This window comes from Oncorhynchus gorbuscha, linkage group LG23 (assembly GCF_021184085.1).
Source record: "Oncorhynchus gorbuscha isolate QuinsamMale2020 ecotype Even-year linkage group LG23, OgorEven_v1.0, whole genome shotgun sequence".
NCBI classification, from domain to species: domain Eukaryota; kingdom Metazoa; phylum Chordata; class Actinopteri; order Salmoniformes; family Salmonidae; genus Oncorhynchus; species Oncorhynchus gorbuscha.
Window position 1 is genome coordinate 58,654,534 of NC_060195.1, and position 15,056 is coordinate 58,669,589.

The 15,056-nt window shown below is 41.1% G+C and overlaps 1 protein-coding gene across 1 annotated transcript; it reads left to right on the top strand.

Moving 5' to 3' along the window:
• Positions 1-307: 307 nt before the first annotated feature.
• On the top strand, positions 308-6,265 carry LOC124011351 (SLIT and NTRK-like protein 5). Its single transcript, XM_046324640.1, has 2 exons — positions 308-866; positions 2,652-6,265. The coding sequence occupies exon 2, from the start codon at positions 2,709-2,711 to the stop codon at positions 5,310-5,312; it is 2,604 nt and encodes an 867-aa protein (XP_046180596.1). The 5' UTR covers positions 308-866; positions 2,652-2,708; the 3' UTR covers positions 5,313-6,265.
• Positions 6,266-15,056: the final 8,791 nt, after the last annotated feature.

Genomic DNA, 15,056 nt, shown 5'->3' on the forward strand with positions numbered 1-15,056 from the left:
CATCGCATTGTACTGCCCTCTATAGGTCTCGCTCACTCCTTCGAGCCCCCCCACACACACACGCTGTACTACACAATAAATCGCATCTAAATATTGACAACATGCATGTTTTGCTCGTTATATACGTTAGAGGTGGGGATATTCATACATATTTCAGGATTCTTTCAGCATCCAACGAATGGAAATTAATATAGACTTTACATTTTGTGTATGCTGCGCCAGCCTTGATACACGTTCCACCAGTTGAAACATTGTCAGTACAAAAAAACGCATAACTGATTGCACAGAGACATAAGGAGGACATCATATTATTTCGTCAGACAATGTTGAATTAAAGTCAACTATCTAAGATGCGCATACATATTCAGTCCAATTGTGCGGTCAACGCTGGGAATTTTGGGGGGGATCTTGGGTAGATCTATTCACAACGCAATACAAGCCGTACCACTCACAAGATACAAAGGGATTCGTGCCTTTCCACGGATTCACCGGCGCTTGTGCTACAGAGGGAGATCTCGGTTGAAATGGATGTATCTGATGTTTTGCAGTTCTGTTTATTACCCCTTTTCCCATATGAAAGTATTACTTTTCCTTGATTCAAATCCACAATGAGAGACCAAGATTCGCTGTGAGAAATACAAGAACCCGTTGTTTTTGTCGCGCTGATTGTCACGTTGCAGGCGTGAATGAGACAGTTTGTGCAATTCATTGCCTGGTATGTGGAGCTAAAGACCGCCGTGGCTCTACTTTGAGGATTTTACAACGGGGAAAAGGAAGGAAAATCACAAATTCCACATTACCATAGGACAGGATGGTAAACAGCGGAAGGTAGTTGGAATGCTTTCGCATTGACAAGGTTCAACATGGTAAGGACAGCGGATTTTCTGTCTGAGATGCATGGCTCTATTGCTCATTTCAGGGGAAGCTATTGCTTGAGTAGGGGAGCTGTCCATGGTCCTGAAAATTATTTTCCCACATTCAGCTCTTTATCCACATACAGCAGTATTCAATTTGGTTGAATCTAAATTAAAAAACGATGAAAAGGGGGGATTTGATTAAAGTGGCAATAATATGCATCCGCGTTTACTGGTCGATATAATAAATTGACATAAATTGCATAACTTTTTGGGGGGCTACTCAGTGTCCTTCAATGTGATGAATGAATGCGCAATTCATGAAATCATTGCATGCCTCATATTCGTTCAGTGTAGGCCTATTTTGATTAAATTAATTATTGGTAAATGGCCTACATAGGCTACAGACTAACTAAATATGCAATGCAATACACTCTTCATCGGTATAAATCAAATGTCCTTTCGTAAAAAAAAGCATAGCCTATTAGCTTACCATAAACTCTATGATCATATTAGGATGACTACACCCACAACATCGGACCTCTAGGCCGATAGCGTTTTCTATTTTGTGGATTTTGTCACAGATATAACTTGGGTGTGTGTTTGTGTGTGTGTGTGTATGTGTGATTGTGTGAGTGGTGCGCGCGCGTTTGTGAGTGGGGGGCGAGGGGGGGGGGCGGGTGAAAGGGAGAGAGAGATTATTTGAAGAAGAATTAAGAAATTCTTCAACTTCAACATATACCGGATGCGATATAAAACGTGTATTATAGTATTATTTATTCCACATCAAGATGTAAAGTGTGCATGACATTCAGCAATGCTTGCAAATCCGTTTTTGCTTTTAATCAACTTGGGTCTCTTTTTTTCGCCGGGGGGATGAAGGGCTGTGACTATCCCTATGTAACAATCAGTATTTCTAACGCATGCATGATTGAGGATGAACACCTCCCATAACGACCACGACTAGCCTATTTTTCATTTATTAACAAATATCTCCTGATATCTGATGATAATGATTGATACCCGGCCGTTTTAATACTAATCGCAAGTCGTCGGATATGCGGGGTGAGTAGAAGATTGGTCTTTCCATAGGGTTGCTCGTATACTATGTTTAAAATAGATCTTTAAATCTAAACTAACAATGGAATTTTGTTCCATTCCATTCATGAAATGTTTGTTTTAATCCTGGGTCCTGTCGATTAAACGTAGACATTGTATCAAGACTAACTCTTTGCTGGAATCTTCGGGGAATATAATTTGAAATGGCAATGGATTCTGTATAAATGTCGCAGATGGCTCGTCGGTTTAGTTTGCAAGCCATTTGAATGCATCGTTAGCTTTCAAAATCCCTCAACTCCATCCTAAAGCAGCTATAGTCAACCTGCTTGTTCTATTTTCAAAGAAATACATGCATAGGCTGTACTCTTTTCCATGACATTCACCAACATGCACTGCATGTCATCAATATTTCGCATGGGGAGTTATTTCCTTTTCGTGTTGAGATATGATGCTGTAGCTAAATACATAATAATGGAACTGTACTGAATGTGGCATTTTAGCTGCAACAATTTTTTTTGGCATAACTATATTGTGTTTGTAACTCTCTCCAGATTTCTGCTCTTTCTTTTGCACGTAAACCTCCAAATATGTATATGCATTTAGTTATCTAAAATGCTTTACAAAGTGGAGTATGTCTCTATCCACAAGTGTATAGCTCTTTGTAACCACTGCATGCAGGGATGTTTCGCTTAACACAAGATGTTCATTAAACAGACAATGCCTGCCTTTCTCTTCTAGATGACACCCCATACTGGCACCATACTTCAGTGAGCTGGGGCACCTTCTCCCTTGAAAATGCATATCTGGATACTGAAAATAATCCTTCTGATCGCAGCATCTCTGACTCTGGTCGAGATGTACGACAATTACGGGGAGATCTGTAGGAATCTATGTACATGCGAAGAGAAGGAAGGGATACTGACGGTAAGCTGTGAGAACAGAGGGATTGTCAGACTGACAGAAATAAGCCCGGTGCATTTTTCAATGTACCACCTTCTGCTGACAGGGAACCTCTTAAAGAAACTGTCCCTCAACGACTTTATCAACTACACTGGGGCGACCATATTGCATTTAGGCAACAATGCTATCGACGAAGTGGAAACGGGTGCTTTCAACGGACTCCAGGGATTAAAGAGATTGCACTTGAACAACAACAAGATAGATGTCCTAAGGGATGATACATTTGTCGGCCTGGAGAGTTTGGAATACCTTCAGATTGATTACAATTACATCACCAATATAGAGCCCAATGCCCTGAGTAAATTGCATCAGCTCACAGTTCTCATTTTGAATGACAATTTGCTCTCTGCTCTGCCTACCAACATTTTCCGGAATGTTCCCTTAACACATCTGGACCTCAGGGGCAACCGTTTGAAAATGTTTCCTTACATTGGGCTCCTGGAGCACATGGACAAAGTGGTGGAATTACAACTCGAGGAGAACCCGTGGAATTGCTCATGTGAGCTCATCGCCCTGAAAGCTTGGCTGGAGAGCATATCATACACAGCTTTAGTGGGGGAGGTGGTCTGTGAGACGCCGTTCAGGCTGCATGGCAGAGACCTGGACGAGGTCTCCAAACAGGAGCTGTGCCCTCGTCGAGCAATCTCTGAATATGAAATGCGCCCCCCTCCCCCACTCAGCACCAATGGATATTTCCAAACCACTCCAGCTTCGGTGACTTCCTCAGCCACCTCATCGAATGCTTTCAAGGCGTCGTCAAGGCCTACCAAGGGCACCCGTCAATCAAACCGAACCAGGTCAAAGCCAACCTCCCGGATTCCGGCTAACCCTTACAACTATGGCCCCATCATTGCTTATCAGACCAAATCTCCTGTGCCTTTGGACTGTCCCACCACCTGTACGTGTAATCTGCAGATTGCTGATCTTGGACTAAATGTCAACTGCCAGGAGAGAAAGATTGAGAACATATCTGACCTGAAGCCCAAGCCATACAATCCCAAAAAAATGTACCTCACGGGGAATTACATTCCTGTGGTACGCAGATCGGATTTCTTGGAGGCTACCGGATTGGATTTGCTTCACCTAGGAAACAATAGGATATCCCTCATTCAAGACAGAGCTTTTGGGGATTTAACCAACCTGCGTAGGCTGTATTTAAATGGTAATCTAATCGACAGGCTTACAGCAGAGATGTTTTTTGGCCTGCAGAGTTTGCAGTATCTCTACTTAGAATACAACAAAATCCAAGAGATTGTAGGGGGCACTTTCCGGTTTGTGCCAAACCTTCAGCTGCTTTTCCTCAACAATAACCTTCTGAAAACCTTACCAGGGGGAATCTTTACTGGGCTGTCCCTCTCTAGACTTAATCTCCGCAGTAACCATTTCCAAAACCTGCCTGTAAGCGGTGTGTTAGATCAGTTAAAATTGCTGTTGCAGATAGATCTGATTGAGAACCCGTGGGATTGCTCATGTGACGTCGTCGGCATGAAGATATGGCTCGAACAGCTCAGTGCAGGCACCGTTGTTAATGAGGTTAAATGCGAGTCCCCCAAACGGCACAGCGGGATTGACATGCGTTCCATTCAGTCTGAACAGCTGTGTCCAGATTACTCTGACGTAGTCGTCTCAACAGCGCCCCCCTCTGACGAGCCTCTGCCGGACAGAGCCACCACCACAGAGACCTACCAGAGATCTAACCCCACTAGTAGCGTCGTCCCTCTCTCTGTACTCATCCTCAGCCTGCTGCTCGTGTTCATCATGTCCGTCTTTGTGGCGGCGGGGCTGTTTGTGGTCGTGGTGAAAAAGCGCAAAAAGTCCCAGAGCGACCGCACCAGCACCAATAACTCTGACGTGAGCTCGTTTAACTTGCAGTACAGCCTTTACAGTAACAACCGAACCGTCCCCAAAGTCAAAGCCCCCGCAGGACACGTGTATGAGTACATCCCTCACCCTATGGGCCACATGTGCAAAAATCCCATTTACAGGTCCAGGGAAGGCAACACAGTCGAGGATTACCGTGACCTCCATGAATTGAAGGTGACTTATAGAAGTGATGTGGATGAGGAGAGGAACAGCAACATGAGGAGTCCCACTTATAGCGTGAGCACTATTGAGCCTCGCGAGGACCCCTCCCCTGCACAGAATGCTGAGCAATTCTTCAGGGGCATCATAGAGGCGGACAACCAATCCCCCTCCGGTAATAGTCTAGAATACAAGTACACTGGCCCTGTCTCGTACACGTACAACCCAAACTTTGATGTTAGACGCCAGTTCTTACACCCAGAGAGGATACGAGAAACAGTGCTTTATGGCACAGCTCCAAGTACTGTTTACGTGGAGCCCAACAGAAATGAATATTTGGAACTAAAAGCGAAACTTCAAGTCGAGCCAGACTACCTCGAAGTTCTTGAGAAACAGACCACTTTCAGTCAGTTTTGAGTAACAGATTTGTCCATATATGAAGGATTTCCCCACTTAAAAGTACTGGCTCAATATTGAGGGTGCCTTGGCACGACACATCAACAAAATAAGCATTAAACGGGGTGTGCCAAACTCTATTATTCTTATTTCTTAATTACATGACATCGCAGGAACTGAAAGTCTCTCTCTGAACCTAACTGGACGAACACACAAGTTGTTCTACTTAACTGGTGATTTAGAATCTATTTTTATATGGTGAAGATTGACTACACATATATGTAAGTGTACAGGTAACCTTACCAACCACATTTTCAGGAATATAACCATACATATATTGTGAATCACAAAAAAAATGTTTATAAATCACCTTCTGACGAAAGAACACTGTACGGCAGTGTCTCCATCAAACTGCGCAGGACAATTCTCTGCTTTTAGTCTGTAAGTAAGTATTTATTGGAGTACTCTGCCATGTGTTTTCCAAACTTTTGATTCTTCATCAATACTACCTGTGTCATAGATCCAGGATCCTCTGTAAACCTTTATGTTTTGTAGTGCCATATCATTTACTGTAGCTCGGCATTGTAAAAGTGGCTTTTTGAAAGTTGTTTTCTTTAAAGGTGGCACACCCCCAATGTTAAAGAAAGACTGCGTCATTTACTGGAGAAGAAAAAAAGGTGTCCTTGTATGCTTTCTGCACTTTTTTGGAATTGTGAGGCAAGTGGGCCTTTTAAACAGCTATCATTAGGATGATTACTATTAAAAATGAATACGTGTGTTCATTCTTAATATGTATTCTTGGTATGTTATCAAATTCATGAATAATAATTGAAGTAATAATTATGTTGTGTAATACTGATCTTTTAATGTAACCCCTATTTTTATACAAGCATTCGCAATTCTCTTGCCCTCATCAATTTCATTTGTTTCAATTGCTTTGCACTTATTGCACTATATTGACCAAAATATGTTAATGTCATCAATAAATATGATGTCAGGTTCATATACGTTCTTGTGGGGTAAATTAAAGGCTATCGTTAGATACTTCACAGAGGTAGTTGCATGTAACGTGCCATTCAAGAGAAGTTGGTCTTTCAACGAGGTTTTGATCAATATGCTTAAATCAATGATCCTGTGTGGGTGCCCTCATAATCCTAGTGGTTCCAACTGCAAGCATCAACATTTGTGCTGATCATCTTCTGATAGGGTTAAACACGCTGTACATCACAGGCACCAAAAAAATACATGTGTTCCTTTCAAGACTCCAGGGCCCTATTGCAGAAGGGGTGCATGTGAGCCTTTTTATAGCGGCCCAAAATGAAGGCAGCATTTTAGAGAACAGAAGGGAACGAAACTCAGTGTATCTGTCGCTATGTCATAGCCGTCACAGGAGGTGAATCATAGCCAAGTGTCCACAGGCTAACGGTAGAGGCCCTGTCCTGGGCTGAACCGATGTCACCTAGGCTGTTGACAGTTTTGGGGTAAATTATGTGCCAGTGTAACTCATTTGGGAAGTGACACAAAATCTAAACATTTTACTTCCGGCACCCTCAGCAAAAGCTGCATGTTGCTGTGTGTGTGTTATTAGCCAATACTGAGAATCTGACCTAGTTGCTTTACTCCTGAGCTGCAGTTGCTTGGGAAAAAATGTATTTCAGGTGTGAATCAAATTATGGCGTTAGTATAGGGACACGTGTTCGGTGTTCGTGTGTAAGTGCGCAATTGTGTGTCTTTACACTGACCTGTGCCTCTTTGTGATTTCATAATATACCCATCTCATTTGTTAAGTGAACCTGGTGGTGGGGGGGTTTCATGCTCCTATTTTCAAGCCAGAAGCCAGCCCAAATGTTGCCACGACCCTGAGCAGGGTAGCCGAATCCTGGCTAATGGATGAATGAATTAGCCATGTCTCACTGCAGGAGGTTGACGCGAGAGCCTCTAACCTGACAAATAATGCTTTTAATAAGCCAATGGGGTCCTCTGTGGGACTCCATGTGGAACGGCACAATGGTTTAATTCGCCTCCCTGGATTCGTTCACTTAGCTCATTTGGAAGGGCCAAAGGAGGGAACATCTCTGCTGTAAACCCGTTGTGCTGCAGTGCAGGGCCGAGAGGACATGTGAGGAGGACGCTCTGCCACAGCGTCATGATGATGTGAGCAATTGAGTTCAAGGAGATTTGGGTAATTGAGAAGGCAGAGATGAGATCTGACAGGCACCAATGAGTCTGATGATTGCTTTAATCATGATAGTTAATGGAATTCCTCCAGGCATGTAAAAGCGCTCAAATGTTCATCAACACATTAAGATTTCTTGTCCCTCACCTCTGTAATTACAGATCTACGTTTTTTTTTTTTTTTTGGGGGGTGGGGTGTTATTCTCACCGATTGTAATGAATGTTTTTTTATTGTATTATTTGAATCAATATCTCTGATACTATTTCTGATTTTGCAAACAGGCTCACGATGCGAGGACATGTGTTTTTAACCTGATTTGTCACCTTTCAATGGTTTTCATGGGTATCCAGAAAGAAACTAGAACTTATTATTCAAAGCAAGGGTAACTCCTAATTTCCATTTGACATTTTGACCTTCGACATAATGCAGTTTAGAGGACATTTAGTGTGATCAACAAAGCAGCCTATTTCTCAAGTAAAGATTGGTAAAGATTCCTAAGGGATGTTGTCTGATGCTAATTCACCCGTCTCCCCAATCTATAGTTTTCCCAGACTACATGAAAAGTAGTATAATATGGTAATGGGATATGTTATAACAGTATACTGGAAAAGGACAGTAATAAAAGCATGTATGTATACTCCACATTCCTGTGGTACTGAGAGGTTGAGCTGAGCTACTGCTCATACGACTTCCTGTTAAACATGACCTGGTGATTGTTCCTCTCCGCAGGGATGAAACCAAATAAATAAAATGTGCCGTATCAAAATCTATTCTGTTAGACAGTGAAAAGTGTGTGCTGAAAGCCAGCAAGGGCCCTGGATTACTAAGAAACGGCAACAACAGTTTTCAAAATGGATGCTATTTTTGTCTGTCATCGCATAACCTTGTGCTTGTGTGTGTGTGTGTGTGTGTGTGTGTGTGTGTGTGTGTGTGTGTGTGTGTGTGTGTGTGTGTGTGTGTGTGTGTGTGTGTGTGTGTGTGTGTGTGTGTGTGTGTGTGTGTGTGTGTGTGTGTGTGTGTGTGTGTGTGTGTGTGTGTTCGAGAGAGTGTGAGAGTTGTGTATGTGCATAGAAGCTCAGTGACAGTGTTTGTATGTTCGGGAGGGAGGGAGGGGGAGAGAGTTGTGTATGTGCGTAGAATGTCAGTGACTGTGTATGTGTGTGTGTGTGTGTCAGTGCCTCTTTCCTGTCTCCCTGTTTCCAAGCATGCTCCCACTGGGTCGCCCGGTTGTGCTTATTAGGCTCGCGTTTTGTTTGTTTGGTTATAGTGCTGCAGCCGTTGATCAGAAGCTGCAGGACCCCTGTCGTTTGATAAATGGCAAGCATAGCATTACTGACACCCCAGCCTCGTGATGTCTGGCTAAAAAAACAACAGGTTGATGTATTGCTTCCTTGAGTGTGTCAAGTCATTTAGCTGTAGCCCCTGCCCTAGCTCTGTGCGTCATTGTCTCTGAGTGGGAGGAAAGGAATGCATAAATGGTACATCCAATGATGCAGCATACTGTAGCCGCAGTTATTTTGTCTCGAATGTTACGACTGTACTGGGTGATATTGTTAGTTGACTTGAGAACTGTTGACAGCCGTAGACATGCGAGAAGGTGCTGCTAAATTGATGTCAATGTGGCAACGGATTACGGTTTATTTTGTTTGGTGTGCTGACTGGATAGGCTGTCATTTATTTTCCTTGAAACCATGCAGGATCACACACACACACGGTCACGGTCTCACACACACACACACACACACACACACACACACACACACGCACGCACGCACGCACGCACGCACGCACGCACGCACGCACGCACGCACGCACGCACGCACGCACGCACACACACACACACACACACACACACACACACACACACACACACACACACACACACACACACACGCACGCACACACACATACGCACGCGTACACCTGCACGCACGCAAGCACACACACACACACACACATAACTGTGTATTGAAGATGGATTTTAGCAGAAGCTCAATATGTGACAATGTGATTTCATGCAAGACTCATGACCATAATATGGAGATTGTTTACCCTCACAGGGACAGACTTTAAAAATGAAATTGCATATTCTGCTGCTATGTATGGGTGGAAATAGCCTATTGTCGTTGCCAAGATTAGAATTCTTAGGCCATACTGATGAGCTGGTATAAGGGAGCTGTGTGTGTGTCATAAGGACGTGTGTGTGTTTATGCACTTCTGTGTGTGTTTTTCTGTGTGTGTTTGCTCATCAGGGTTTTTGTGTGGGTATGTGCCTGTGCTATGTGTACAGTAGATAGTCTTTAATTGGAGTCTGATTTCCTGTAAAATTCCACCCATGTGATGTGTTTTTCTCTGTTCTCTATGGCTTTCATACAGATTGAGGAGCATAATTCAGAAGCAGGCCTGATAAAGGAATTAGACTAGGCGCTTGGAGATTGACCTGATAATGAAATGGTGGGAGGTAGTAAACGAATTTCCCATTTTAGTGAGACAGACATTTTAATGTGGATCTCGAAATTGACTCTGGAATAGAGAATTTAAATGTTTTTTAAACAAACACATTTGATTAATCCAGGCTACAACGCGTACGTTTAAAGGCACACAATAATATCATTATTGTGAATACTCATATTCACATAATAGTTCAATAAAACATTTACATGCTCTGATTTCCCTAATAATCCTGTTTAAATGGACACATCTGAAATCAGGCTACCTGATGGGACTTTGATAAATGCTAGAAAACCGTCAATCAAGATAAACGTTCTACCACCATGTCACTTTTGGAAGCCTTATGTGATTTTCTTCCCCCGAACTCACTCCAATTGTGCAAAAGAGGGAGGCTAGCACATGCACAGATCAAATAAACCGCTGGAACTACGATTATGGTGTTTGCATGTCCTCATAAATCTAAAGGTTTCTAAGAAATCCAGCGTTTGCTTACTTCGATTATGACCTGACTAAAGCCATACTCGGCCTTTTGCCATAATCCATTTAATCAGTTTGAATTATTAATGTGCATGCAAACATACTAAATGTTGATGTCTGGGTAAATCATTGTGAACGGACTATAAAGAGGAAAGAAAAAAAAACAGTGTCTCTCTCCTCCTCCGTGGAATGAATCGTGTGACAGTTAGCACCCATTTGGACAACAGAGAGGGCAGAGTTGGCACTCTGTGCGTGTGCTTGTTAAAACTGGAACTTGTGGAGGATCTCTCAACAGGCTACAGCATATGCGTCAGCCAACGTCCTCCAGTCCTCCAGTCCTAAGGAATCCAATAGTTTTATTCCACATGCCGATAAAGTGCTCTGACTATCGCCCTTTGTTGTCCATGTCCCGGGTGGATTTTTGGAGATCACTCGTTTCTGGCCAGTGTCTATTCCCATTGGGTGGAGCATCCTGGACATATGGTGTTTGACAGAGCATAGTATTATTATTATTATTATATATTTTTTTTACCTTTATTTAAGCAGGCAAGTCAGTTAAGAACAAATTCTTATTTTCAATGACGGCCTGGGAACAGTGGGTTAACTGCCTGTTCAGGGGCAGAACGACAGATTTGTACCTTGTCAGCTCGGGGGTTTGAACTCACAACCTTCCGGTTACTAGTCCAACACTCTAACCACTAGGCTACCCTGCCGCCGACCAACACTCCTAGCGAAAAGGGCTACTAAAGGGTTCTTTGCACAGGGATAGGGTTCTACCAAGAACCGTTTTGATCCGAATAACTATTTTTGGAAGATGGGGGTTCTTTATAAGTAAAAGAGTTCTACCTAGAACCTTTTGCATCCTAACAGCTATTTTTGGAAGAAAGGGTTCTTTGATGATTTTTTGGAAGGAAAGAAGGATTATTGACAAGCAAGAAGAGTTCAACAAAGAACCCTTCTGAATCTGAGTAATCTTTTTTTCTTTCAATTGTTTCCTTTCTATTGAACAGTGCCTGAGCATGACTGTTTATCTCAGTTTTTAAACTAACAGTAGGAATGAGAGTAATCTGAAAAGTACAAATTTGTGTGAGAATGTTTTATACTGTACCTATATTGGATTATGTGTGCATGTGATATGTGCAACGATTCCCTTAATCATTGTACATATACAGTGCTCACATAGTTGAAATTTTTGCCAAGATTTCTGTCTTTCAAATGAGTATTTTCTGTGATTTTATTGAGCGGAGAGTGGAAGAATAGATAGGGGGAAAGAGTGAACCAGCAGTGTATCGTGTGGTACAGAGCAAATTGGCCAGTTTTACCTAATATATAATAATAATAATAATATATGCCATTTAGCAGACGCTTTTATCCAGTGTTGGTTTGTCACTGTAATATTTCTAGTTCAGTTAAATTATCTTAACACTCAGTGGTGTAAAAGAACATCAGTATTGATGTTAATGACCAAAGTTAAGTGTGATTGTGTCATTTTTACTCTGTTTATAGTAAAACACTCAAAACCATGCCTATCATTATCATATTTCCCAGCATGCTTTATTGCAGGTTGATTTTTAGAATATATTTTTTTTAGATCTGTGTTTTTTGCATTTACATTGATTAGTTGATTAATGATATGCTACACAAAGATAAACTTACCCAATCTGTTAGTACTATAGTTGGACTTATTGCATGTTCCAGATAAATAACATACATTTTTCAAAACTAATGCAATCTGTTAGGAGTTGGAATTATTGCACCCATTACTGAGATTGTTCTTCCAGGTTAGATGATTTAGCTACTTTAATTTCTCAATCTTCCCTACCGTGGCAGTCATTCTGAATGCAGGTTACAATGATTGGCTGGATTCCAATAGGAATTACACATCACTTTCCAAGCAAATATAATTTCACTTGCAGGCCTGATGTGGCCTGTAAACCAGGAGTTTTCTAACACCACTGTGTTAAGGGTATAACTCCGCCCCCCAAAAATACACATTGTGATGTATGTTATGTATTGTCATAAAGGGTTTAATTTTAAAGGTTAATAAGTCTGGTGTGACCATTCATAGAGGGTTCTAGGAAGAACCGTTGAAAAGACAAAAGGATTATCGGTAGAACCCTTCATGTGGGTTACCTCAATCACCTCAACCACTGCATTCCCCAGCACATTGACTCAGTACCAGTACTCCTTGTATTGAGCCTCATTATTGTTATTTTATTGTATTACTATTTGTGTGCACATTTTCAGACTTTTTAATTCTGCATTGGTGGGAAAGGGTTCGTAAGTAAGCATTCCACGGTAAAGTCTACACCTGATGTATTCGGCACTGACAAATATAATTTGAGTTGATTAGAGCGTTCTTGATGGTAAATGGGTTGTTGGTAGAGTCATTTATAGAGGGTTCTAGGTAGAACCATTTGCAGGGGCTCTATGAAGAACCCTACATAGAGGGTTATATGTTGCACCCTTTGCGAAGTGTTCTACCTAGCACCAAAAAGGGTTCCACTATGAGGACAAACCAAATAACCCTCTACTTAGCACCTTTTCTTTTTAGGAAGAGTGTATACCTACAAACTATGAAGCCGGTTTTTACATTGATGTCGCTAAAATCACTTTTTGCACCGATGGATACAAAAGGCACACAATGCCAAGCAAATTTGGAAGGAATCAGATTTTTTCTATTTTTAAATCTTTTGAAGTTGTATGGGTGAAACACATTATGGTATCCCTGTTGACTACACCATCTATCAAAGTAACGTATTACAGTACATCTAATATAGTGTTAATTCTGTTACAAGAAATTAGGACCAAATAACAGCCTGAGAAATACTCAGCTCTTTGCATGGTGTGGGTGCTAATAGGAACATATTATAAATGTGTGAGGTGTCTAGGGAGACAGTGGTGTTAAGTTTTATAAAAATATCTATCTCGTGAAATTGAGATCGACAATGTGATTGCAACGCTATAATAGCTCAGTCCCGATGTTTTAATGTTGCAGAAAGGGCTCAATGTGATTAGTTGGGTGAATGAGAAAGGATCATGCCAATAATCTATGAAGTGACGACATTAAATATTTTAAAACAATTGATGACCCAATGTTAAGTATAACAGATTCATTAATGCTGGTATCAGCATAGCATGTACCTGTATGCATGTTCAAATGCTTCTATGCGATATTAAATGTGGCTTTATATAGCTTAACGGTTATTACACTGTAGAGTGAAATAGAAACATTTAGAGGGGCAATCTGCAGGCAATCAATAAAAAAACACATAATAACAATGATATATACCCATTCAATCATGAATAATATAACTTTTAAATGCCTCATGAGCTTAATTCAACTTTCATAGTGCATCAGAACCCCAAAAAATAAGCTTGTTTTAGTCCAATGCTTGTGAACAAGGTACATGTAAACAACCAACATATACCACCAAAACATGGTTAAAACTATCATTTTGATATCATGGATGGTAATTCCTTAGCTCTGTCTATGAATGTGAGAGTGGTTAGATTTCTCCAGCCCAATCCCTCAGCTTGTTACCTAAACGGTGGTGGGGAATGTACTTTCTTATTGTTTCAACTGATGATTGCTGCTTTAAGTAATAGTAGTGGGGTTTATTTCATCGTATACAGTCAAATGTATTCATGACACATATTACCATGTACAAGTAGAGGCTTCTCTACTCTGGATATGGCCTGAGCACAACTTCTTCCAAGATCTTTAGCAGAGAAATATACAATGAATTGAAGCAACAATGACTCTCTCTCTCTCTAAAATTTCTTCCAGTATGACAGCAGGCAATCACATTTCATACTTACTACCAAGTGTTAAATGGGAAGTCTTTCTGAGACTGTCTGTCAGCACGGGTGCTATGCGAACCTCGCACCCTAATCCATTCCTAGAGTCCCCAGACAGAGTATATGGCATAGTGAAAATCAGCATATTTTGGTACCATTTGGTTCTTTTTTGTGATTATATAGTATATGTCGTGCTTACGTAATTTACTCTAGAGGCCCTATTTAATACATCCTGGTAACCAGGTCTCTGCGGAGAAAATGCATTGTTTTTTGCGCTGCAAAAATGCTCAGATAGTTTTATGTATACCCAAGATTTTGCACTGCAATTATGCTCATATTGGTTTTGATTGCGTTGTAGCTGATGTAACAGATTGGGCTACTCTGAAACAGTAACAAATCTAAGATGTATCTCAGTTCTCTCTCTTTATGGAAATATGGTGGTTGAATCCCATAAACCTGGTTACTAGTTTTGATTGCATATGACCCTGTTGTGTCGTAAATGCTCAAGGAAATATAGAAAACAGTACGACTACATATGGATTGTTGTAATACACAATTATTTACTTGTGTAGCTGCAACCTGGTCTCAGAGCATTTTGTATTATTCTCTACGTAAATCCGAAACACTGGTATAGTACTCATTTAGTATGGTATGTGTTAATTTGTGGATTCTCATCACCCATTACGTATGATATGTTACAAATAACAATTTGTATGAATCAAATCAAATTTTATTTGTCACATACACATGGTTAGCAGATGTTAATGTGAGTGTAGCGAAATGCTTATTATATGTTATAAGAATTAGCAAAACGTACAATATGTTACAAAGTTTTTAAACGTATGATCTGTTACGAATTC